The sequence below is a fragment of the Mesoplodon bidens genome, assembly GCF_964165515.1.
Source record: "Mesoplodon bidens genome assembly, chromosome: 8".
In the NCBI taxonomy this organism is placed as follows: Eukaryota; Metazoa; Chordata; class Mammalia; order Artiodactyla; family Ziphiidae; genus Mesoplodon; species Mesoplodon bidens.
Genome location: NC_138165.1, coordinates 11,698,878 through 11,725,806, shown reverse-complemented (window position 1 = coordinate 11,725,806; position 26,929 = coordinate 11,698,878). Strand labels below are relative to the sequence as shown.

Below are 26,929 nucleotides of genomic sequence, written 5' to 3'. Positions count from 1 at the left end.
ATTAATAATATTTCTAGTTTAATTCACCTCTGGTCTTCCTGACTCTTTATTAGTGAGAAAAATGACAACTATCCAAATCTATCGATTACACTCCCATAATCAAAGTTCTTCAGGAGGATCTGTCAAGAGCAAACCTGGGAAAGAGGAGTTTCCTTCGTGGTAAACTTCAGGAAAGTGAATCATTCAGGATGCCTGGTTTGTAATACACAAATGTGGGCAGGGACCCATGTGGAAAGCCACTCACATTTTCATTGAAGGGGGCTTGGTTAACATAGCTTTGAGTCAACCATGGAGTCCCCCCCCACCCACATCTGTCATTGTGGGACTGGAGACTAAAACCCAGAGCCACTCTTACCCTAGGGAGCTGTCCTCTGGGCTTCCGCCTTTCATTGGGGTTCAATGTCACTGAAGTGCTTGTCTACTCTCCTCTGATTCTTATCCACTTCTAGCCACCACTTTTTAAAAACATTCTAGAGTTCTCATGTGTAAATGTCATCTGTGTGACTCCACTGGGAAGAAAAGAATGGGATTTAGGGATTCAGAGGTCCTGGTAGCAATGGGTTTCCTTTGTTTCCTCAGTCAAATAACCTGTGTTTTTAGGTGTAATTTCATTCTGGAGAGGTCCTCTGAGCTCTTCTTGACAACATTTTTCCTTTCAGTGAGAAGAAAGTAAAAATATGGCAGAGAAGCACTTCAGGAAGCAATTGGGGTAGATAATGAATTAAGAAAGCAATGAGAAGATAAAGAAATTCTTGGGAGCCTAGAAAGGAAACTGCTTTTATCCATCTGAAAAGTTAATTCCATCATGCATATCAAGGTTACACCAAAAGGCTATCTACCCAATGCAATTATGTTTCATAAAGCATGTGCTGGGAATTTTACACACATTTCTTCACTTACGGGAAGTAAGTGGACAATAGATAAAATCTCCATTTTACAAAAGAAAAAAATGAAAGGTAAAAATTTCACCAAAGTTCAAGGTCTATGTTTCAGTTTCCTAAAACGTGAGGGTTATAACAGCACCTACTTCATGAGTTATGAGGGCTGCATGAGATAAGGCTTATTAAGGAGGTTTGCACAGGTGAAAACTTGGTAATTGTCAGCTGAGATTTTATTATTATTTTTATTGTTAATAAGTGGCTAATTCTGAAGCCAGTATTCTTGTTCCTGGAATTTGAGTACAGAAAGAACAGTGCTGGACAACAACAACAAAAAACAAACAACCCAATCGAAAAATGGGCAGAAGACCTAAATAGACACTTCTCCAAAGAAGACATACAGATGGCCAATAGGCACATGAAAAGATGCTCAACATCGCTAATTATTAGAGAAATGCAGATCAAAACTACAATGAGGTACAACCTCACACTGGTCAGAACGGTCATCATTAAAACGTTTACAAATAACAAATGCTGGAGAGGGTGTGGAGAAAAGGGAACCCTCTTGCACTGTTGGTGGGAATGTAAATTGGTACAGCCACTATGGAGAACAGTATGGAGGTTCCTCAAAAAAACAGAATTACCATATAACCAGGAATCACACTCCTGGGCATATATCCGGAGAAAACTATAATTCAAAAAGATACATACACTTCTATATTCATAGCAGCACTATTCACAATAGCCAAGACATGGAAACAACCTAAATGTCCATCAACAGATGAATGGATAAAGAAGATGTGGTACATATATACAATGGAATACTACTCAGTCATAAAAAAGAACGAAATAATACCATTTGCAGCAACATGGATGGACCTAGAGATGATCATACTAAGTGAAGTAAGTCAGAAAGAGAAAGATGAATACCATATGATATCACTTATATGTGGAATCTAAAATATGACACAAATGAACCTATCTATGAAACAGAAACAGACTCACATAGAGAACAGACTTGTGGTTGCCAACAGTGTGGGGGATTGGGGGAGGGATGGACTGGGAAGTTGGGGTTGGCAGATATAAGCTATTATATATAGGATGGATAAACAACAAGGTCCTACTGTATAGCATAGGGAGCTATATTCAATATCCTGAGATAAACCATAATGGAAAAGAATATTTTAAAAAGTATGTATATGTATAACTGAATCACTTTGCTGTACAGCAGAAATTAACACAACATTGTAAATCAATGATACTTCAATAAAAAAATAAAAGATAGGGACTTACCTGGCAGTCCAGTGGTTAAGACTCCATACTTCTGATGCAGGATGCATGGGTTCTATCCCTGGTCAGGGAACTAAGATCCCACATGCTGCATGGTGCAGCCAAAAAAGAAAAGAAAAAGAAAAGAAAAGATAAAATTTAAAAAAAGGAAGGAAAGAACAGAGCTGGAAAGGCTGGAGCAACATCAGAAGGAATAGCAATATAGATCAGGAATAATTCCTGAGCCCATAAAATGCTGTGTTGGGGACGGTGACCTGACCAACAGGTATCCAGTCACCTGATCCTGATGACAGTGACATTCATGAGAACAGACACCATAATTCTTGGGTGTAGCAGGTGCTACCAACACCCACTTAGTTACCTACCCTTTTTGAAGATCTTCAACACATTTTGAACCACAGGAAAAGATACAGATACCCAATTTTTCTGCATGAGAATGATAGTTCTTCCCAACCAAAATTTTGCTCCTTCCTCAATATAACTCTTACCTGAAGGCACAATAAATATAGGTTTCATTTTGAAACACAAAACTTGCAAAATAATTTTGAACAGTAGCAGTGATTTGTGGTTGCCTCTTTCCACAAAACCAGAACAGGTCAGCTGACGTTTTACATATCTTATACTTTATATGCATATAACTGCTATTTATAATGATCTTCAAGAACTTGGGAGCACAAAGCTCCTTTTGGGGTTAGAAAACAATCATTTAAAAGATTTCAAGTGGAAGGGTAGAAATAATCATCAACCAACCCCCAGAGATGTATCTGGAGCAGCTCATTCTCCACATAACCCAAACCAAACTGTATTGTAAATATTTCATATTTCCTGTATATTGTGATGTTTTGACATCTTGAAAAACCTTTCTGGCTGGGAAGAGCCTGCCTTTCCCTGGGCTAGTCAACTCTTAGAGATAGCAAAGGGCCCAGCTGGGACCACATCTTTGATACAAAAACTAACCAATCCAGAGCCATACCTCCTCTATCAGGTTTGTGTACCCCAGGGGGTAATATTCCTCTGCCTTCACCATCCCAGGGCCAGGTGCCAGACAACTAGGGACAACTCCTATAGCTTAGAGACCATCAGAATTATCCAAATTAGCCACTCCTAAGTGTTTACGCTGCCCTAGCTTGCCTTTCCCATGGAAACCCCAATAAAGGTCATGGCCTAAACCTTCCCCTCACTCCTGATTTCTGCCTCCTGACCATCTTGGTGGCTTTTCCATGTGGCCCTGCATGGTCTGCTGTGTCTCCTGTGCCTAGGACTGGTGAGTAAAATAAACTCTGTTGTTTTTTTTTCTGAGCCTCTCTTCTATCTCCTCCTATGGCCACACCTGACTGACCATCTCATAAAAAAATACAAACATCACTCTCCCGGGATTAAAAAAGAAGGGGTGTGTTCGTGGCTCTTCATATAAAGGTCAGATTCTTTAAAATGGCAGACAAATCCTTTCAACATTTTACCTTTGTTTACCCTATAACCTTCTTTCTTTCCTTCTTCTTTTTGGCCGCACCAAGTGGCTTGTGGGATCTTAGTTCCCTGACCAAGGATTGAACCTGGGGCCCCCAGGAGTGAAAGCACTGAGTCCTAACCACTGGACTGCCAGGGAATTCCCTAACCTCATTTGTTACCACATCCAAACAGCTACCCTCCCAGGGACCTAATGTCACTAAACATGAATGCTAATTATTTTAGGTCTTCTGCTATCCCAGCCCTGTACTCTCAAGCCCAAACTTGGGAAATCTCAGTCCTTCCTTCTCCATAAAGACCTCAGACACTATCTACTTCCTCCTTCTCTTCCCTTCCTCCAGCTACTTCTGTTTCTGTAAAGACCTATGTTATGGCCTTACTAATTTTGTATTGCAATCCTTTGCTGATCATGTGGAGGTTAGGAATTGTATCTTTGTATATCAGGACCTAGCAGACAAGTCTTCAGGAAATGTTTTTGGGTCTGAGGGATAGTTAGCACTTAAGCTATAAAAAGTCTTCAGCATTCACCCCAAATATGGGTATAATTAGCTCATTTATTCATTTACTGAGTACCTATTATGAAATAGTCAAAGTTCTAAGTCTTGAAACTAAAGCAGTGGAAAATAAACAAACAAAAACAGATGAAAATCCTTACATGGTACTTAGGAGTGGGGGAAGACAGACAATAGACAAGTGAAATATATTGTTAAATGGTGATATGTGCTGTGGAAAAATATAAAGCGGGGGAAATAGAGTGTTCTAGAGAGAGCTGCAATTTTATGTAAGATGCTCAAATTAGATTAACACAAGTAGCAGTAATACCAAAAATTCGACAGCAGAGCATTTTCTAATGTATTCCCTGGGTTTTCTATTATATTCTGAAAAAACTTTGAAGAAAATCTATTGGGAAAATAGTTTATGAAAAATATTTCCATAAGAAATTAAATTATGTTCCCAAGGCACATACTTAGTAACTTCTAAAATATTTTTTTAGGGCTTCCCTGGTGGCGCAGTGGTTGACAATCTGCCTGCCAATGCAGGGGACACGGGTTCGAGCCCTGGTCTGGGAAGATCCCACATGCTGCGGAGCGGCTGGGCCCATGAGCCACAACTACTGAGCCTGCGCATTTGGAGCCTGTGCACCGCAACAAAAGAGGCCGCGACGGTGAGAGGCCCGTGCACCGCGATGAAGAGTGGCCCCCGCTCGCCGCAACTGGACAAAGCCCTCACGCAGAAACGAAGACCTAACACAGCCAAAACTAAAATAAATAAATAAATAAATTTAAAAAACCAACAACCACAGAAAAAAATTTTTAGTAGTACCACAACATTAAAGAACATTAAGAATCTGTTACACAAACAATAAAGAAACAATATGAAATGCCATTAATAAAAATGGTGAAGCACTGATTTCTGAAAATTTTCTCCTCCATAAAAATAATGAAAAACTGGAAAAACTGTCAGAATCAACTTGTTCAGAACTCTGCAAATTAACCAAAGTCTTGTAGAAATCCAGCATTCACACAAGAAAAGTGCTTGAATTTTGGTAAGAACATTAGTTTGTGGGGTTTTAACTTGTTGTAGTCCCATTCTCTCCTCTCACCTCTGAAGTAATGTTGAAAATTAAGAGCCTGTATCTGAGGTGAAAACCAGCATCCAGGAAACAACTGGGGGGTTGGAGCTCCTTCTAAAGCTTACTCTCAGAGAACTGTCATTATTTGACCAGTCTCATGGTTCCCAAGAAGACTAAATGTGCACCTAGAAACACAGCCCCGACATATATGAAGCAAAAATGACAGAACTGAAAGGAGAAATACACAATTAAAAATAATGGTTGGGGAATTCCCTGATGGCCCAGTGGTTATGACTTTGGTGCTTTTATTGCCTGAGGCCCAGGTTCAATCTCTGGTTGGGGAACTAAGATCCTACAAGCTGTGCCATGTGGCAAAAAAATAAATAAAAATAAATAAATAAATAAAAATAAAAATAAATAAAAATTATGGTTGGATACTTCAATACTCCACTATCCATAATGGATAAAATAACAGATTGACAAAGAAATAGAAGACTTCCGATTAAATGAAGAAAAATGTGAAAAATGTTTTTGAAAATGTATTTGAGGGACTTCCCTGGTGGTCCAGTGGTGAAGAATCCGCCTTCCAATGCAGGGGGCACAGGTTCAATCCCTAGTCGGGGAACATGCCATGGGACAACTAAGCCTGTGCACCACAACTACTGAGCTTGTGCACCTCAACGAGAGAGCCTGCGTGCTGAAAACTACAGAGCCCATGTGCTCTGGACCCCGCCAGCCACAACTAGAGAGAGAAAACCCGCACGCCACAACTAAAGAGAAGCCTACACCCTGCATCAAACAGCCTGTGCGGCAACAAGCAGCCCATGCCACAGTGAAAGATCCCGCATGCCATGATGAAGACCCCACGTGCTGCAACTAAGACCCGACACAGCACACACACACAATAAAGACAATAAATAAATAAATAAATAAATATTAAAGAAAGAAAGAAAATGTATTCGACATGTTTATCTAGATTCTAATAGTCTTCCAAACTCTCAGCAGTTTTGAATGTAAACAATAAAGATTTGGATATTATGATGTAAGAAAGAAAGAAATAGAAGACTTGAACAACACTATAAACCAACTAGACTTAACAGACATTTATAGAACACCTCACACAACAACAGAATACATATTATTCTAAGTGCACATGAAACATATATAAGCCATTAGATGTGCCCATAAATTTAAAAGGATTGGAACTACACAAAGCATATTTTCCAACACAATGGAGTGAAATTAGAAATAAATAACATAAGGAAATTTTGAAAATTCACAAATATATGAATACTAAAAAGCACACTCAAATGGCCAATTAGTCAAAGAACAACTCACAAGGGAAATTAGAAAATACTTCGAGAAGAATAACAATAAAAACACAACATCCCAAAATGCATGGGATGTAGCAAAAGCAATGCTCAGAGGGAAATTTATAGTTGTAGATGTTTACGTTAAAAAACAAGAAAGATCTCAAATAAAACTCAACCTTCCACCTTAAGAAACGAAGGCCAGGTAGAGGGTATATCAAACTAAATCCAAAGCAAACAGAAGTTAGGAAATAAAAACAATTACTGTAGGAAAAAATGAAGTAGAGACTATAAAGGCAACAGAAAAAGTCAACAAAAAGAAAAAGTTGGTTAGTTGAAAAACTCAAGAAAATGGATAAACCTTTATCTAAATAGACCAAGAAAGAAAGATAGAAGACTCAAATTACTAGAATCCAGAATAAAAGAGAGGACATTATCACTGACATTACAGAAATAGATGAAATAATGTGAATTAATTGTGTGCCAATAAAGTAGACAAATAGACAAATTCCTAGAAAGACACAAACTACTGATACTTATTCAAGAACAAATCAAGAATTGAAATAGACCTATAACAAGTAAAAATTTCAGTGAGTAATCAAAAATCTACCAACAGAGGAAAGCCCAGACCCAGAAAACTTCACTGGTGGATTCTACCAAACATTTCAGGAAGAATTAATTCCAATTCCTCACTAACTTTTCCAAAGAAAGAATAGAAAGAGCCACTGACCAATTCAGTCTATGGAGTTAGCATTACCTGGTACCAAGACCAGACAAAGAAATCACAAGAAAAAATAATGCTGCAGACCAATATGCCTTAAGAATATAAACACAAAAATCCTTAACAAATTACTAGCAAACTGAATCCAGCAACATATAAAAAGGATTACACACCATGATTGGGTGCAATTTATCCCAGCAATGCAAGGTTGGTTCAATATAAGAATATCAATCAATGTAATGCACTTCATAAATAGAGTAAATGACAAAAACCATATGACCATCTCAATCAATGTGGAAAAGTTATTGGACAAAATCCAACACCCTTTCATGATGAAAACACTCAACAGACACTTGAAAATAGAGGGGATATCCTCAACTTGGAAAAGGGCATTTTGAAAAAACATGGCTACTATGAAAGCTAGTGGTGAAAAACTGAAAGCATTCCCCATAGGTCAGGAACTAGATAAGGATGTCCTCTCTTGCCACTTCTATTCAACCTTGTACTACAGATTCTAGCCAGGACAATTAGGCAAGAAAATGAAATAAAAAGCATTCAGAATGGAAAGAAAGAAGTAAAATTATCTCTGTTTGCAGATGATCTTATCTATAGAAATTCCTAAGGAATCCACAGAAAAGCTATTAGAGCTAATAAACAAATTCAGCAAGGTTACAGAACACAGAATCAATATATAAAAATTAGTTGTGTTTCAATACACCAGAAATGAAGTCTAAAAATGAAATTAAGAAAATAATTCAATTTAAATAGCATCAGAAAGAATAAAGTTCTTAAGAATAAATTTAACAAGGGAAGTACACAACTTACACACCAAATGCTATAAAACATTGTTGAAAGAAATTAAGGAAGACCTAAGTAAAGGGAAAGTAATAAATTCATGTACAGATTTCACACAATCTTTATCAAAACTCCCACCACTTTTTTTTGGCAGAAATTGATAAGCTAATCCCAAAATTCATATGGAAATTCAAGTGATACAGAATGGCCAAAATAATCTTGAAAACAATAACAAAATTGGAGTACTAATACTTCTCAATATCAAACTTTACTACAAAGATACAATAATCAAGACAGTATGGTACTGGCATAAAGACAGACATATAAATCAATGAAATAGAATTGAGAGTACAGAAACAAACCCTCACATTTTACAGTCATATGTCCATGGTCAATTGATTTTTGACAAAGGTTTCCAGGCAATTCAATGAAGGAAAATCAGTCTTTAACACAAATGGTGATGGGACAACTTGATATCCATATATAAAAGAATTAAGCTGGATGCCTATATAACATCATATACAAAATTTAACTCAAAGTGTGTTGAAGACCTAAAAATGAAAAGCAAAACTACTAAACTCATAAGAAAACATAGGCTTAAATCTTCAGGATCTTCGTTTAGTCACTGGTCCTAAAGCACAAGCAACCCAAGAAAATATAGGTAACTTGTACTTCATCAGAATTTAAAACTTTTATCCTTAAAAGGACACTATCAAGAATGTGATGACAATCCACTCTAGGGCTTCCCTGGTGGCTCAGTGGTTGAGAGTCTGCCTGCTGATGCAGGGGACATGGGTTCATGCCCCGGCCCGGGAGGATCCCACATGCCGTGGAGCGGCTGGGCCCGTGAGCCATGGCCGCTGAGCCTGCGCATCCGGAGCCTGTGCTCCACAACGGGAGAGGCCACAACAGTGAGAGGCCCGCATACCACAAAAAAAAAAAAAAAAAAGAATGTGATGACAATCCACTCTAAAAGAAACAAACTAGCATTTACTCTCCATTTCGTCCTAAACCTGCAGCTCTTGGTAACCACTACAAATCTACTTTCTCTATGAATTTGCCTATTCAGTACATTTCATATGAATGGAATCATACAATATGTAAATTTTTGTGCCTGGCTTCTTTCACCTAGCCTTATCATCCATGTTACAGCACAAATCAGTATTTCATTCATTTTTATTACCAAATAATATTCCATTGTGTTGATATATCACATTTATTTATCCATCCATCACATCAGTTGATGGGGGTTGCTTCCACCTTTTGGATGATATGAATAATGTTGCTTTTGCACATTTACATACAAGTTTTTACACGGACACATGTTTTCATTTCCCTAACCTAGGAGCGGAATTGTTGGGTTAAACGGTAAATCTGTTTAACCTTTTGAAGAATGTCCAGACTGTTTTCCCAAAAAGTGGCACCATTCTACATTCTCTCCAGCAGTGTATCAGAGTTCCAATTTTTCCACATCCTCACCAACAGTTGTTATCATGTCTTTTTTTTTTTAATTAGAGCCACCCTGGTGGGAGTGAAGTGGTATTTCATTGTGGCTTTGATTTCTATTTTTCTGAGGTTGAGAATCCCTTCATGTCCATATTGACCATATGTATATCTTTTTTTTAGAAAAGTGGTTATTCAGATTCTTTGCTGAATTTTAAGTTGAGTTGTCATTTTATTACTGAGTTGTAAAGTTCTTTATATATTCTAGATATATGTCCTTAATCTGATACATATTTTACTCCTGTTCTGTGGGTTGTCTTTTTATTTTCTTTATGGCATCCTTTGAAGCATAAAAGTTGTTAATTTAACAAATTTGAAGTCTAATTTGTCTCTTTTTTTTCTTGTTTCTTGTGTTTTTAGTTTTTCCTGAGAAACCACTGCCCAATCCTAGGTCATAAAGATTACTTCTATGTTTTCTTCTGAGTTTAATAATTTTACCGCTTACATTTAGGTCTTTGATCCATTTTGAAATAATTTTTAAATATGGTGTAAGCAGTGGTCCAACTTTATTCTTCTGCATGAGGCCATCCATTGGTCCCAGCACCCAGGACAGCATTTATTACGTTTGGCTTTCTGTTGATTATTTGCGGGACTGTACGCCTCTCTGTTGGTCAAGGGCCATAATTTATTTTTGAATCTCCTAAAAGTATTTAGATTGTTTTTTCCAATCTAGAAGGTCATGGCAGTAACACAGTGCTTTTTAAAAAACGAAACAACTACTTTTTAAAAAATGAAATAGTATAGAAAAATATCAGATGGCTCAACCGTGGTTAGGATAGACATTATTTTGAGGAAACACAGTTTCAGTTGTGTGTGTGCATGCCCATGCCTGCAGGTGTATACATGGGTGTACTAGGTTGAAATTGAAAGTATATTTCTTACATTTTACAGTTTGTAAACTTACAAATAAGCTTGAAAAACACTGATCTGGAAGACAGCATCTCCCTCAAAATAGGTAATAAATGAAAAATAAAAGAACTATCAAAAACTGCTTTCTCTTTGCCTTTAGATGTTTTGCTTTTGTTAGGAATGCACTTGTTGGATAAGGGTAGCTGGAATTACAGATACCAAGAGTCCAAGTTACTTCATCTTCTAAGTTTAGAGCTGAATAAACACGTTTGTGTCTCTCGAGCAGAAGGATCCAACTTGTCCTTTGCCTTTGGCATTTTCAGGTGATCATGAAGATAAGAAAATGTTGAATTCCGGTAGGGACATTGTCTCTCTGGATGCTTGACAAATGTAATTCCAATTCTACATAGGCAGTCTGAATCATACACTTAGCTTCTTTGGTTTGTAGGGTTAATCTAGAAAATCTTCTCCCACTGGACATAGCCTTCCAACAACAATAAACGTCTCCTGAAAGGAGCAGCCCTTAGATTAGTTAAGGAACAATGTGAAACCATTTAAAGTGAATATGTAGCCACAGCAATCAGAGAAGAAAAAAAAAAAGGAATACAAATCAGGAAAGAAGTAAAACTGTCACTGTTTGCAGATGACATGATACTATACATAGAGAATCCTAAACATGCTACCAGAAAACTACTAGAGCTAATCAATGAATCTGGTAAAGTAGCAGGATACAAAATTAATGCACAGAAATCTCTTGCATTCCTATACACTAATGATGAAACATCTGAAAGTGAAATTAAGGAAACACTCCCATTTACCACTGCAACAAAAAGAATAAAATACCTAGGAATAAACCTACCTAAGGAGACAAAAGAACTGTATGCAGAACACTATAATACACTGACAAAAGAAATTAAAGATGATACAAACAGGTGGAGAGATATACCATGTTCTTGGATTGGAAGAATCAACATTGCGAAAATGACTCTACTACCCAAAGCAATCTACAGATTCAATGCAACCCCTATCAAACTACCAATGGCATTTTTCACGGAACTAGAACAAAAAATTTCACAATTTGTATGGAAACACAAAAGACCTCGAATAGCCAAAGTAATCTTGAGAAAGAAAAACAGAGCTGGAGGACTCAGACTCCCTGACTTCAGACTATACTACAAAGCTACAGTAATCAAGACAGTATGGTACTGGCACAAAAACAGAAATATAGATCAATGGAACAGGATAGATAGCCCAGAGATAAACCCATGCACATATGGTCACCTTATCTTTGATAAAGGAGGCGAGAATATACAGTGGAGAAAAGACAGCCTCTCAATAAGTGGTGCTGGGAAACTGGACAGCTACATGTAAAAGAATGAAATTGGAACACTCCCTAACACCATACACAAAAATAAACTCAAAATGGATTAAAGACCTAAATGTAAAGCCAGACATTATCAAACTCTTAGAGGAAAACACAGGCAGGACACTCCATGACATAAATCACAGCAAGATCCTTTTTGACCCACCTCCTAGAGAAATGTAAATAAAAACAAAAATAAACAAATGGGATGCAATGAAACTTAAAAGCTTTTGTACAGCAAAGGAAACCATAAACAAGACAGAAAGACAACCCTCAGAATGGGAGAAAATATTTGCAAATGAAGCAACTGACAAAGGATTAATCTCCAAAATTTACAAGCAGCTCATGCAGCTCAATATCAAAAAAACAACCCAATCCAAAAATGGGCAGAAGACCTAAATAGACATTTCTCCAAAGAAGATATACAGATTGCCAACAAACACATGAAAGAATGCTCAACATCACTAATCATTAGAGAAATGCAAATCAAAACTGCAATGAGATATCACCTCACACCAGTCAGAATGGCCCTCATCAAAAAATCTACAAACAATAAATGCTGGAGAGGGTGTGGAGAAAAGGGAACCGTCTTGCACTGTTGGTGGGAATGTAAATTGATACAGTCACTATGGAGAACGGTATGGAGGTTCCTAAAAAAAATAAAAATAGAACTACCATATGACCCAACAATCCCACTACTGGGCATATACCCTGAGAAAACCATAATTCAGAAAGAGTCATGTACCATAATGTTCATTGCAGCTCTGTTTACAATAGCCAGGACATGGAAGCAATCTAAGTGTCTATCGACAGATGAATGGATAAAGATGTCGCACATATATACAATGGAATATTACTCAGCCAGAAAAGAAATGAAATTGAGTTATTTGTCATGAGGTGGATGGACCTAGAGTCTGTTATACAGAGTGAAGTAAGCCAGAAAGAGAAAAACAAATACCGGATGCTGACACATATATCTGGAATCTAAAAAAAAAAAGGCCTGAAGAACCTTGGGACAGGACAGGAATAAAGATGCAGACATGGAGAATGGACTTGAGGACATGGGGAGCGGGAAGGGTAAACTGGGACAAAGTGAGAGAGTGTCATGGACTTGTATATACTACCAAATGTAAAATAGACAGCTAATAGGAAGCAGCCACATAGCACAGGGAGATCAGCTGGGTGCTTTGTGTCCACCTAGAGGGGTGGGATAGGGAAGGTGGAAGGTGGGAGGGAGATGCAAGAGGGAGGGGATATGGGGATATATGTATATGTATAGCTGATTCACTTTGTTATACAGCAGAAACTAACACAACACTGTAAAGCAACTATACTCCAGTAAAGATGTTAAAAAAATAAAATAAAGTAAATATGTAGATACAATCATAAATATTGAAGGCCCTATGGAAAAATTTTTAAAGATATTGGATTTAACAAGTGACATTTGATACAACACTAAGTTTTAAATTCAATAGATACTAAGTCTGTAGTATGTCACAATCCTTAATATGTTAGTTAAGTATGCTAATATATAATCTATGACATCAAATATAGACTATTTAATTCTTAGTATTCCAACAACTAAATCTGTAAGAACCTTGAATCAGAACTAATATTTAGAAAGTAAAGCGAAGCATGAGTCACTATAGAAAAGGTTTAATTAGAGGGAGAAAGACTTTCAGAGTGGTTTAGGGACTTGTGCAAAGTTATACCCTTTATCAACTGACAGCAAAACTGAAAGTAGAACCTAGCCCTCCTAACTCTTCTAGCGTTCCTTCTATTTTGCTGTTCTTTACAGCTTTCCTCAACTTCAGCTGCAACTTCTTTAATTAGATCTCAGTTGTGGGAGCATTAGCATCTTTACTATGTTGAGTCTTTTGGCCACACCATGCGTCTTGCAGGATCCTAGCTCCCCGACCAAGGAGGGAACCCAAGCCCTCGGCAGTGAAAGCACAAGCCCGAAACACTGGACTGCCAGGGAATTCCCGAGATGTCAGTTATTAAACTATAATTCATTCATTGAAAATGAACTTAATTCCTACTACGTGTCACACAGTCTTCTACGACAAACTTCCTGCCATCATGAAGCTCAGTTTCAGCTGAGTGACAGAAAATGAATTAATAATGAAGGTTCTGCGAAGATTATTGTAGTAATGGAAGCATGACTTTGGTTCTTTGGTTAACAGAAATTTATGAAAGTGATAACACTTTTCTAAATAAAAAGTATAAAACTGCATGGAGTGTGAAAGTCCTATTTCCAGCACAACTCACCTTCCTGCATTCCAGGTGTTTCACCATACCCACAGATTACAAAACATTTAAAAGATTTAGTTTCTTCCCTGCTATGGGGCTACACTGACTCCTTGAATTGAAAGATTTAGGGAAGGAAATTACATCACAGACCATGGAATGCCTCAGATGACCTGGAGCCTCTGTTCAAGATGAGTAGTTTGTTTGTTTTTAATCGTAAAAGGAGAAAAAAGCTATTCATTGTCATTTTACAATCAACAACATCAACTACTTCTAGGAAAAGGGAACATCATGTTTAGAGACACTGTTGTTTAAAGAAGTGGTAAGTAACACCTCTTAGAAAAAGATTTTGAGAAATTTCAACTAATTTGGGAAATTCACACATGAAAGGAAATAAGCAAAAAGAAATGAACAAACAAAGAAGTTTAAACAGCTTCTTCAGTCTTGAATAATTAGAGGTAAAGCGGTTTACTCTATTTGTCCACCACCTCAGTGGAGGGGGCCTGCCTTCCTAAAAGGCAGACAAGTGCTCTGGGAACCAAGAAGCATATCAAAACTTAAAGTTGGAAGACCATGATCACAGAAACAAAACTTACCTACCTTTCTACAGGGCTGAAATAATGGAGGGGAGTGTGAAATATTTTATACTGAATTGGTTAGCAAAGATCTTGGCACAGACAGAGAAAGAAATCTTTATTCCAGCCCTTGGGAATCCAAAGGTATTCCCTTGAACACGTTACTTAAATGTGCCAAACATGAAGTTTTTCATTTACAAAATGGAGATGATATAATGATTTCTGCCTCATAGATAATGGAGTAATACACGTTGTTGAGTACACCAGTACTCAACACAGTACCTAGTACAGGATTAAGCAATCAATAACTTTTATCATTACAATCACATCAGCAACAATAATAAAACAGATTCACAGCAGGGGAGTTGCATCATCTAAGTCACTGGAGAGCTGCTCTGGGAATGGCTCCTGAAAACCTCACGTAACTCAAAACACGCATAAGACATCCACATAGATTTTTCCCTTAAGAATAAATGTAATGTGAGAAGTAACAGTCTCAGTGCACATAAACTTAGGGCAATGTAATGCATTTCTTATATCCAACTTACTGTTTAATGCAAAATCAATAGTTTTTAGCGAGGGGAATTCACATTATTTCAATGTGTGTGCATAAAGTAAGACTTTAATAATATTTTTCATTGCTCACTGTTTCAAATTTGCTAATTCAAATTAGTGTGAAATATAACTGCACTGTTTATCCAAAGGCCACTTAATATCAGAGAGAGTCTATTATAAGAAACGAGGCAGGACTTCCCTGGTGGTGCAGTGGTTAAGAATCTGCCTGCCAATGCAGGGGACACGGGTTTGAGCCCTGGTCCGGGAAGATCCCACATGCCGCAGAGCAACTAAGCCCGTGCGCCACAACTACTGAGCCTGCGCTCTAGAGCCCGTGAGCCACAGCTACTGAGCCCGTGTGCTACAACTACTGAAGCCCGTGCGCCTAGAGCCTGTGCTTTGCAACAACAGAAGCCACTGCAATGAGAAGCCCGCGCACCCCACTTGCAACGAAGAGAGTAGCCCCCGCTCGCCACAACTAAAGCCCGCACGCTGCTACGAAGACCCAATGCAGCCAAAAATAAATAAATAAAATAAATAAACTTAAAAAAAAAAAAGAAATGAGGCACAGGGGGGTGTATCATAGAATTTTAAGGTATCTATTCTAAATACAGAGGAAAACAGTAGGAAACATCTAGAATTTAAATTATTGGAATTTCTTTTACACCTGTGAAGGCTATAAAAAGATAATTTTTATCTGCAAAGAAACCTACAGAGGAATGTGAAATGATGACTAACTAAAACACCCCACTCCCAAGACACTTGCTGTGATGGAAGAGAACTCAAAAATGTGGGAGGGAGAAGGTGGGAAATCCTACCAACTGCATGGGCAAAAGCCAAATTTCTAATAAAAATTTATTAGTGTGCCTGCAAGGTTCGGATTCCCATGCTTACATTTCTGTCTTACAGAGACAGACAAAGCCTTCCCTGGTGACCTAGTTTCCAGATTCCACACTTAAAGCCAAGCCTTTAATCACATACTTGTCCAAAGATCACATAGAGCGATAAGGCTTCACTGCCACAATTCTGCTGTCAGAAACTGGAATACAGAGTGTTTTAGCTTTGTTTTTGGTTTTTATTGGGAGGAGGAATTCCTTTTAGCTTATGATTCAGGCTTAAATCTTCAGTTTTTCCTATTTCAGTTTTCAAAACGGGATGTAAATATATAATTCATATGAGATAAGATCTTAAAAAGCTCACATAATTAAAAACTTGCATAATTCTAAACAGATTATTACCCCAGAGGAATCAATATAATGTAAGAAATGGCAGTTTCAGAATACATAAGCCTATAAATTACAAAGTATTTCTTAGAGTAAGTTTTTAGTGCTTTTTTTCAAAAATAGACTTTTCCTTTGTAAATAATTTAGATTTATAGAAAAGTTTTGCAAAGATACTATAGAGAGTTTCCATATACCCCTCACCCAGTTTCCCCTATCATTAATACCTAACATTACTAAGGTACAATTGTCAAAAGTAAGAAACTAACTTGGGTACTATTCACTGAACTCAAGATTATACTCAGTTTTTGTTAATTTTCCCATTAATGATCCTTTTTTTGTGTTCCAGAATCCAATACAATTTGAAATACTTTTTAATTTTGGAAGGATTCACATTATTCAAAATTTGTGCAAACTGATAACATTTTAAAGTCACACTGTTTCAAATTTGTGAAATTGAAATTTGTATGAACTATAACTGCTGTTTATCCAAAGACTTTCAATAGGGTTTAAGGCAAGGATGGCTGAAGAATTAACCTACTGCAGTGGCCTAAGCCAGTGTTGTTCAAACTAGAATGAGGAGGGGAATGGAGAGAAATATTTTCTACTGGGTTTCAGCTGAAGGTTTCATCTGAAGAATATCACTAATAAGAAAATCCAGTGAAAATATTAGAATACTTTAAGGAATACTAGAAACAAACAAGACAAAAATGGAATATAATTATGCTATAAGAAACTTGCAGAAAATTGCCTTAGGCATCATTTTTTCATATAAATAGTTTAAGGTTTTTACTGCAAAGAGCACACATGCAAACTAGGTAGCCACATACATTGCACAATATTGCCCATTTCCTGTTACTATTATTAAAATATAAAGAGCCGTTACAAATCAATAGAAAAATGGACAGAGAGCAGAGTCAATTTATGACCAATAAACATCTGAAAAAATGTTCAAACTCATTTTCAAAGAGTACAAATTAAACTGCAACATACTTTTTTTTTTTTTTAACTTATCAGCCTGGCAATGATAATGCAAAGTGCAGGCTGATGTGCAAAGAACAAGGCACTTTCATACATTGTTATCAGGAGTAAAATTTGAAACTTTTTTTATGACAACTTGGCAGTATATGCGTTCAGTCACCTATTGCTGACTAATTAAAACATTCCAAAATGTAGTGGCTTAAGTCCACAGCAATGTATTATGTCTCACAATTCTGTGAGTTGGCTATGTGGTCTTATGTGTCATGGAACGTTGGCTGGGGCACTCATGCATGCTGGGAGCCCAGCCAGGGATGGAATGCCCAAGGCTTCCTTTCTTCTCCACATTACTTTTCTTTCCATTTGGCCTCTCATCATTCAGGAGCCTAGCCCAAGCATCCTTCGTGTCAGGTGGATTCCAAGAAAGCAAAAAAGGAAGCTGACAGATCTCTCAAGGAGTAAGTCTGGAAGTGACGGCATGCGGGAACCCATTTGTACAAGTTTATGAGGGCCATTTATGCGTATCTCTTTCCTACTCCATGCTCGGTGATATCACATTGGTAGCTTGAAATCAGTCATGTTGGGTGTATTTATAGCACAGAAATTGTTAGATGCTATAAATCAGGGCTGGTGATTTTTTTTTTCAAAGAGCTGAATTTCCAGAACACTATTTCCTGAAAGTCACACAGCTTCCTATCCATCACATTCTGTTTATTCAAGCAAGTCTCAAGGTCAGCCCAGAGTCCCTGTGGGAGGGGAAACAAACTCCACCTCTTGATCTGAGGAGTGGCAAAGAATCTGTGGTGATATTTAATCCATCACAGTCTTCCCTCTGGCCACAAATTATTTATATTCTTTTCTCAGGCAAAACAAAACAGACCTCCTCCCAAGGCACCTCAACGTTTCCTCCCCTGAAAGCATCAGCCTCAACGTTCAGTATTTCATGATCCGCATCATGTCCAGATGTGGCTGCAGCTCCTCTGGACCTAGAGAGCTGTGAACTGCCTTCTGTCCCGATTTCCCCCGACTCTTCCATCCCTACCAGGCATACAAGGGTGAGAAAGGGACAGGAAAGCCACAATAGGTGTCCCCATTCAACAACGAAAGAGAACAGGTCGACAGCGATTCTGAAATCTCCCTGGACATAAGTTGTGAAATCCTCTACTTCCGGGCCTGGGAGCCCAGCTAGGGCTGAAACATCCCAAGTGACTTCTCATCCCCCTGGCTTCTCTAGTGGACCTCTCTTCATTCGGGAGTCTAGCCCGAAGTTCTTTACAGCATGCTAGCTGGTTTCCAGAGGGCAAAAGTAGAAACTGCTACGTCTCTTAAAGGCTAGTCCTGGAACTGGAATAGTGTCATCATACCTAGTGTTGCCAGATTTAGCAAATAAAAATTCAGAATGCGGGCTTGCTGGTGGCACAGTGGTTGGGAGTCCGCCTGCCGATGCAGGGGGCACGGGTTCGTGCCCCGGTCCCGGAGGATCCCGCGTGCTGCGGAGCGGATGGGCCCGTGAGCCATGGCCACTGAGCCTGCGCGTCTGGAGCCTGTGCTCCGCAACGGGAGAGGCCACAACAGTGAGAGGCCCGCGTACAGCAAAAAAAAAAAAAAAAAAATTCAGAATGCCCCATGAAAAGATGTTCAACATCACTAATTATTAGAGAAATGCAAGTCATAATGGATATCCCCTCATACCTGTCGGAATGGCTATCATCAAAAAGTCTACAAATAACATATTGGCGAGGATGTGGAGAGACGGGAACCCTTGTGCACTGTTGGTGGGAACGTAAATTGGTGCCGCCACGGTGGAACACAGTATGGAGGTTCCTCAAAAAACTAAAAATAGAACTGTCACAGAATCCAGCAATTCTACTCTTGAGTATATATCTGGAAAAAAAGAAAATGCTAATTCAAACATATACATGGAGGGCTTCCCTGGTGGCGCAGTGGTTGAGAGTCCGCCTGCCGATGCAGGGGACATGGGCTCCTGCCCCGGTCCGGGAAGATCCCACATGCCGCGGAGCGGCTGGGCCCGTGAACCATGGCCGCTGAGCCTCCGCGTCCGGAGCCTGTGCTCCGCAACGGGAGAGGCCACAACAGTGAGAGGCCCGCGTACCGCAAAAAAAAACAAAAAAACAAACATATACATGCACCCCAATGTTCAGAGCAACACTATTTATAATAGCTAAGGTATGGATGCAATCCAAGTGTCCATCAACAGAAAAATGGATTAAGAAGATGTGGTATATATACCACATCATATATATATATATATATATATATATATATATATATATATATATATATATACACACACATATATATATATATGAATATTACTCAGCCATAAAAAGAATGAAATTCTGCCATTTGCAGCAATGTGGAATAAATTGGACAGAGAAAGACTAATACTATAGGATATCACTTATATATGTGGAATCTAAAAAATAATACAAATTAATGCATGGGCAAAACAGAAACAGACTCATAAATACAGAAAACAAACTTGTGGTTACCAAAGGGGAGAGGGAGAAGGAGAGGGACACATTAGGGATATGGGATTAGCATATATAAACTACTCTGTATAAAATAGATAAGCAACAAGAATATATTGTATAGCACAGGGAATTATAGCCATTATTTTGTAATACCTTATAATTGAGTATAATCTGCAAAAATACTGAATCACTATGCTACACACCTGAAACTAATATAATATTGTAAATCAGCTATAGGTCAATAAAAGTATAGGTTGCCCAGTTAAATTTGAATGTCAGATAAATCACAAATATTTTTTTGCATAAGTATATCCCATTTTTCTGTTTATTTGACATTCTGATTTTACTGGGCATCTTGTATTTTATCTGGTAATCCTACTTTCACCACATTCTGAAGGTCAAAGCAAGTCATTCAAGGATAAGGAAAGGAGACATCATTTTTTTAAAAAAATTATTTTTTTTGAAGTACAGTTGATCTACAATGTTGTGTTAATTTCTGCTATACAGCAAAGTGATTCAGTTATACATATACACACTTTTTTATATTCTATTCCATTATGGTTTATCACAGGATATTGACTATAGCTCCCTGTGCTATACAGTAGGACCTTGTTGTTTATCCATTCTATATGTAATAGTTTGCATCTGCTAACCCCAACTTCCCACTTCATCCCTCCCCCGCCCACCCCCTCCCTTGTCAACACAAATTTGTTCTTTAAAGATGTCACTTTTTGATGGATGAGTGGCTTGCTTGTACAGGGAGGGTAGAAGTTAACGATGGTCATTTTGCAGAATATCACACTTAAAAAAGCCTTGAAAATGTGCATCTCATTGTAAAACCAGTGATTCTATTTCTGGGGATTTTTCTAAGCACATGAGTAAAGATGTGTCAAAGATTTAGCTACATGAAAGTTTATTGTAGAATTGCTTGTAATGGTGAAAAATAGGAAACAACCTAGATGTACAAAGATAAGAAATAAGTATATTTATTGTGGTCCTAATATATGCAAGACACTGAGTTGAGCCCTGAGACAGTGAACAACACAGAAAATCTCTGGCCTCAGAAATCTTAAAGGCTAAAGGGGCAAGGTTGACATTAAACAGATAATCATACATTTGACTAACTGAGTATAAGTGTGCTAATTACTACAAAGGAAAACTACTGGGTGCTATGGAATCACCAAGGGATCTAGACTACTAAGGGCTGGTTTAGGAGAAGGGGAGGAAACAAAGGGAAAGGATGAGGGAAGAGAGTATGGGCGGAGCGAACAGCAGAAGGATTCTAAACGTATATTTATTTACATGGAAATGTGATCATAGTAAACAGGTAAGAGATGCTCATTAGACCTCCAAGTGGCGATGTCAAATTGTATTTAGATACACAAGTTGGGATGCGGGGGAAGGTTAGATCTGGATATATACACTTCAGAGTTACAAGTCTATAGTCACTAGGCTGTGATATGAGAAGAAAATCAGGGGAGTGGGCTATCACAGAAGCCAAGAAAATAGTTTCAAGCAGAGCGTGGTCACTTGGGAGAAATACCACTGAGCTGTTATGAAAGATGAAGGCCAGAAGTGACCATGGCATTTGGTAACATGGCGGTCACTGACGAATCTTTTAGGAGAAGTTTCCCATGTCGTGGGGAGGACAAAGGTCTAATTGAAATGGACTGAGGAAAGAAAAGACGTGAGGTAGTGGGAAAGCCATTTATTTGAGAAGTTTTGCTGGGAGAGAGCAGGAAAATGGGGCAGCAGCTAGAAGACAGGAATGGGAGGTCAAGAGCACGTTTGCTGGCTGATGGAAACAGCCCCCTAGAGAGAGGGAAATTGAAAATGCTGGAAAGGGGGGTCTATTTGTAGGAGTAAAGTCTTTGAGGAGGTAAAAGGGCATGAGGTCCACAGCACAAGGGGAGGGCTGGCCTTAGGTAGGAGCAGGGTTGTTTCTTCCTACAGTAGCAGATGAAAGACAGTGGGTCCTGATTCAAGAGGCTGCAGAGACACAGTGGAAGGAAGATGAGAGACTGCCTATTCACTTCTATTTCTCATGAAGCATGAATCAAAGCCATCAGTAAGAAGGAGAAGGAGGAAGGGGGAGATTAGACACAGGTTCCCCACGTATACTTTACATCTCATGTTGATCACGCTAATTTGAAAAGTATACATGTTATAGACTCTCACACACCCAATAAACTCTGCAGTTTCTCAGGATCCCAAACAAGAAAAACAGCAAAGGGGGGAGGGACTTTCTTGGTGGTCCAATGGGTAAGACTGCGTGCTCCCAATGCAGGGGGCCTGGGTTTGATCCCTGGTCGGTGAACTAGATCCCAGCATGCATGCCACAACTAAGAGCCCGTGTGCCACGACTAAGACCCGGCGCGGCCAAAATAAATAATAAAAATAAATAAATATTTTTTTAAAAAAAAGAGTGAAGGGGAAGCCTCTGTAAGCACCAAGAACAATAGAGCACCAGTCAAGATGAATTTATTGAGGAGTTTTGTTTAAAAGCCTTAGGGGAATTTCATAATCTTGTATTAAAATTCATCACTGTCAATTCAGCAACAGGAAAATTCCTAAGTCATAGAAGGAAGTACACATGAAAGTACTGATCAGGGTCATGCATTTTAGTCAGAATTGACAGAGACCCAACGACGTCAGTTCTAGTGATTTAACTAAATGAATTAAATTAGCAAAGAGAGTAAATAAGTAATTGGATAATGCATTTTGCATGACCAAAGCAGAATGGACATGAATAGACTCCTGTGAGATAAAGTCACCGTGATAAGATGTAATACACTACAGTAAATTGCATAAACTACCTAACTTGACACTAAGACTTGATACTCCTGGGAGTATGTTTTCGGAAGCTATTAGAAAAAATGAAATTTGAGAAGAGCTTTTGGGTCATCAGCGCTCTGTATTTAGAATCTTTAAATAATCGTAGATCCCAGCACTTGGTCACCAAGAGAGAAACAGGATGGGGTTACCTCCTCGTTTCACTGCTTTCCTTTCTTGCTGAACACACCAGAAGTTTCTGTGATGCAACAGATCCCATTCTAAGACTTAAAAGTAGATATTACAATTTTCAGGTGAGATTAAAAATACAATATGATAATTTAAAGTGCAACAGTAACATTATTCACATTGCAATACAATTTTTCCTTTTTGGCCACACCGTGCGGCATGCAGTACTTTAGTTCCCCCACTAGGGATGGAACCCGTGTCCCCTGCAGTGGAAGCACGGAGTCTTAACCACTGGACTGCCAGGGAAGTCCCTGCAGTACAAAATTTTAAAAGAGCAAGCACTTATTGAGGACTTACGTGCCAAGCACTGCTCTTTGTACTCAGTGTATGTATTATTTTACGTAAACTTCAAAACTCCTAAAACACCTTTATGCGGTAGGTTCTAGTACTATTTACATTTTGCATAAAAGGGAACCTTGGTTCATCAAATCCAACGTAATAAAAATAGACTCAAACAAATGTTGCATACCTGTTCCATGTCAAGTATATTACTATGTTCAGGGGATTTTGTGTGGTAAAAATGAATGAGGTCCTCAACTCATAGCTTCCTGAAGGAGATAAATGAGTAAACAGATGACCTGCATTTTAATGCAGCATGTTTTGTGAGAAGATGAATAATTAAGCTTGCTTGGAGGGTCAAAAAGGTTTTGAAAAGGAGGTGACATATGAGTTTGTAGGATGAGCAGCTGTTAGAAGAAAGGCAGAGCAAACAGGAGTAAAGGTGTGCAGCTGGGACAATGTTCTGACCACACTGAAAACTGAGTGTTTAGCATAGCTTAAGTAGGAAGTACCAGTTAGGGAGTGTGAGATATAAGGCTGGAAAAATTGGGTGGGAAGCAGATTATGAGGGTCTTGTGTGAAGCTGAAGAGTTTGGAATGGATTCTGTAGCCACCACAGCACCAGAAACTTATATGCACTGAGCAACATGGTTAACTTTGATTTTTAGGAAGTTAACTCTGGCACCAGCCAGCTATACTTATTGGAGGCCACAGACTGGAAGCCTGGAGAAATGTGGACACAATTAATATCCAGGTGCAAATGGATGAGGATCACAAAGGTATTGTTATGCAGAGAAGCCACGTTTATGATGTGTTTCTGAGCAAATACATTAAACTTCAAAATTTCCTTACTTAAAATCAGAATTTGTCACAACATACCCGTACCTGTGCATTGATTTTGGCAATTACCAGGTGGTATCACGGGAGGGTTTTTAGCTAACAAGACATCATGACCGCCACGTGGCTGAAAGCAGTCATAATATGCCAGCCAAATAGAAGCTGCATTCTGATTTCAGATATGTCAAAGTATGAAGGAAAAAGGGTGTGTTTAGAATTGATAAAGTGGAGCATTGTGTTAAAAATAAATACAAACTCCAACCATTTCTCCTTTTTTCCAGTTCACCATCCTGGTCCAAGGGAACACCATCTCCTTCCTAAATTATGATAGCAGCCTCCTAATGGGTTTCCCAACTTCTGTCCTTAATGTCCCCTCCTCTCCTCCTGAATCTATCCTCGAGAGGGTCAAATCATGTCATTCCTCTGTTCAAAATCCCCAGTGGCTTCTCGTTCCACTCAGAGAAAACAATCCAAATGCTTACAGAGGCTACCAGGCCCTGCAGGACTGGACCCCTCATCAGCTCTAGGTACCATGACCCCATCTCCTACTCCTCTCCCTGCAGACAAGTGGGCATCCTCCAACACAACACATAAGCTGCCACCTCAGGCAATCTGTACTTCCTGGTCCCTCTGCAAGACCCACTCTTCTCCCAGGTATCTGCAAGGTTCAATTCCTAAAGTCGTTCACCAAATGCCATCTTTTCAGGGAGGCCTCGTCTATCTTCTTTTGTCTAAAATTACTATATGGGGGGGGATAAATTGGGAGATTGGGATTGACATACACACACTACAATATATAGAATAGATAACTAATAAGAACCTGCTCTATAGCACAGGGAACTCTACTCAGTACTCTGTAATGACCTATATGGGAAGAGAATCTAAAAAAGAGTAGATATATGTATACGTATAACTAATTCACTTTGCTGTACAGCAGACACTAACACAACATGGTAAATCAACTATACTCCAATAAAAATTAATTTAAAACAGTAAATAAACTTGCTATCACACACTTACCTGCAAATTCTCATTTACTCCCTATCTGCCTCCCTGCTTTATTTATTTAATTTTTTGGTCAGCACGTATCACTATCTAATACAGCCCTATATTTTACTTGTTTATCCCACTTATGGTCTACAATTTCAGTGAGGAGTCCAGCTCCTGATTAAAAACCTATGTGTGACTTTTCAGGCCTGACCATAGGTAATTACAAATGCTTTAAGCCAGGAGGCCTCACGGGGTGGTGGGGAGGGAGTGGGGGGAAGCTACCCTTCCCCACACAGTCTCAAGGACGCAGAGCCCCCCGGGCCCGGGAAGTCATGCTCTTTCACTCCTAGCCCTGGGGTCTTCATTCCTAGACTTCTTTATCTAAGGCCTTGGGCAGAGATCTGCAGGCACCTCTGCTGTGACTTCCTTATGGGGAAGAGGGGAAAACCTTGAATACCCTTTCTTCGCTCTGACTCGGTACCAGCTACTTGTCCACTCTTAACCCCAGCGCCCCCTCCCTCACTTCACCATCTTCCCCACTTTCCCATAAGACTGCAGGAGACCTCCACATCTGCATGGATCCACCTGATCCCCACTGGCATACCATTTCGTGGGAGGAATAAAACAGGAAGGAGTCTGCACTTGCTCCAGTGTTAGACGCTTGCTTATTCCATCACAAGAAGTGATTAAAGGTTTAACTCTGATTTTCAGCTTGTGTTAAACAGCTACTAGGACAGCTTGCTTTCTCTCCCAGCTCAGCTGTATCCCTGACAGTTGGCTTCACAAAGGCAAGGCTTTGGCTTTTGTTTTTAATAGACTTCACTTTTTTATGTTCATAGCAAAATTAAGCCTCCACACACGTGTAGCCTTGCCCATTATCAACATCCCCCATCTGTGGTACATATCACCCAGAGTCCATAGTTTACCTCAGGGTTCACTCTTGGTGTACATTCTATGTATATGAGCAAATTGATAATGACAGGTATCCACCACTATGGAATCATACCGAGTAGTTTCACTGCCCTAAATTCCTCTATGCCCTGCCTATTCATCCCTTGTAGCCCTGGCAACAAGAAATCATTTTACTGTCACCATAGTTTTGCCTTTTCCAGAATGTCATATCATTGGAATCATATAGTATGTAACCTTTGCAGATTGGCTTCTTTCACTTAGTAATATATATATTTAAGGTTCCTCCATGTCTTTCCATGACTTCATTGTCATTTCTTTTCAGCATTGAATTATATTCTATTGTCTGGATGTATCACAGTTATTTATTCATTCACCTTCACTGAAAGATCATCTTGGTTGTTCCAAGTTTTGGCAATTATGAATGAAGCTGCTATAAATATCTGAGTGCAGGTTTTTGTGTAGACATAAATTTTCAGTGGTTAAGAATCTGCCTTCCAATGCAGGGGATGCGGGTTCGATCCCTGGTCGGGGAACTAAGATCCCACATGCCATGGGGCAACTAAGCCCGCATGCTCTAGAGCCCGCACACCACAACTAGAGAGCCCACGTGCTGCAACTACTGAGCCTGCGTGCTCTGGAGCCCACGCACCACAACTAAGACCCAATGCGGCCAAATAAATAAATAATTTTTAAAAAAGCAACCTACAACTAACATCATACTTAATAGTGAGAAACTAGACACTTTCTCTCTAAGATCATAAATGAGACAAAGGTGTCCCTGCTCATCAATGCTTTCAACATGATACTGAAAGTCCTAACTAATGCAATAAGACAAGAAAACAAAAGAAAAAGCATAAGAATGGGAGAAATAAAACTGTCCTTGTTCACAAATTACATTATCATCTACGTAGAAAATCTGAAAGAATCAACAAAAAACCTTCTGGAACTAATAAGCAATTATAGCAAGGTCACAGGACACAAGGTTAATATATGATATACAAAGTCAATCACTTTCCTATATACCAGCAATGAACAAGAATTTAAAATTAAAAATACATTATTATTTAC

At 38.8% G+C, this 26,929-nt stretch overlaps 1 protein-coding gene across 3 annotated transcripts in view; it reads right to left on the bottom strand.

Annotated features, from left to right (window-relative positions):
• The window catches only part of LOC308621565 (uncharacterized protein), a 111,934-nt gene that overhangs the window by 16,523 nt on the left and 68,482 nt on the right, over window positions 1–26,929 (bottom strand). For 2 of the 3 annotated variants that reach the window (XR_014016479.1, XM_081242212.1), the window contains one exon: window positions 22,807–22,881. The exons of the other annotated variant lie outside the window; for it this stretch is intronic. Coding sequence is in view for 1 of the 2 variants with exons in the window: in XM_081242212.1 (XP_081098338.1) it covers window positions 22,807–22,881 (75 nt within the window). In the remaining variant the exon portion in view is untranslated. The remainder of the gene's footprint in view (window positions 1–22,806; window positions 22,882–26,929) is intronic. 3 annotated transcript variants of the gene reach the window in all.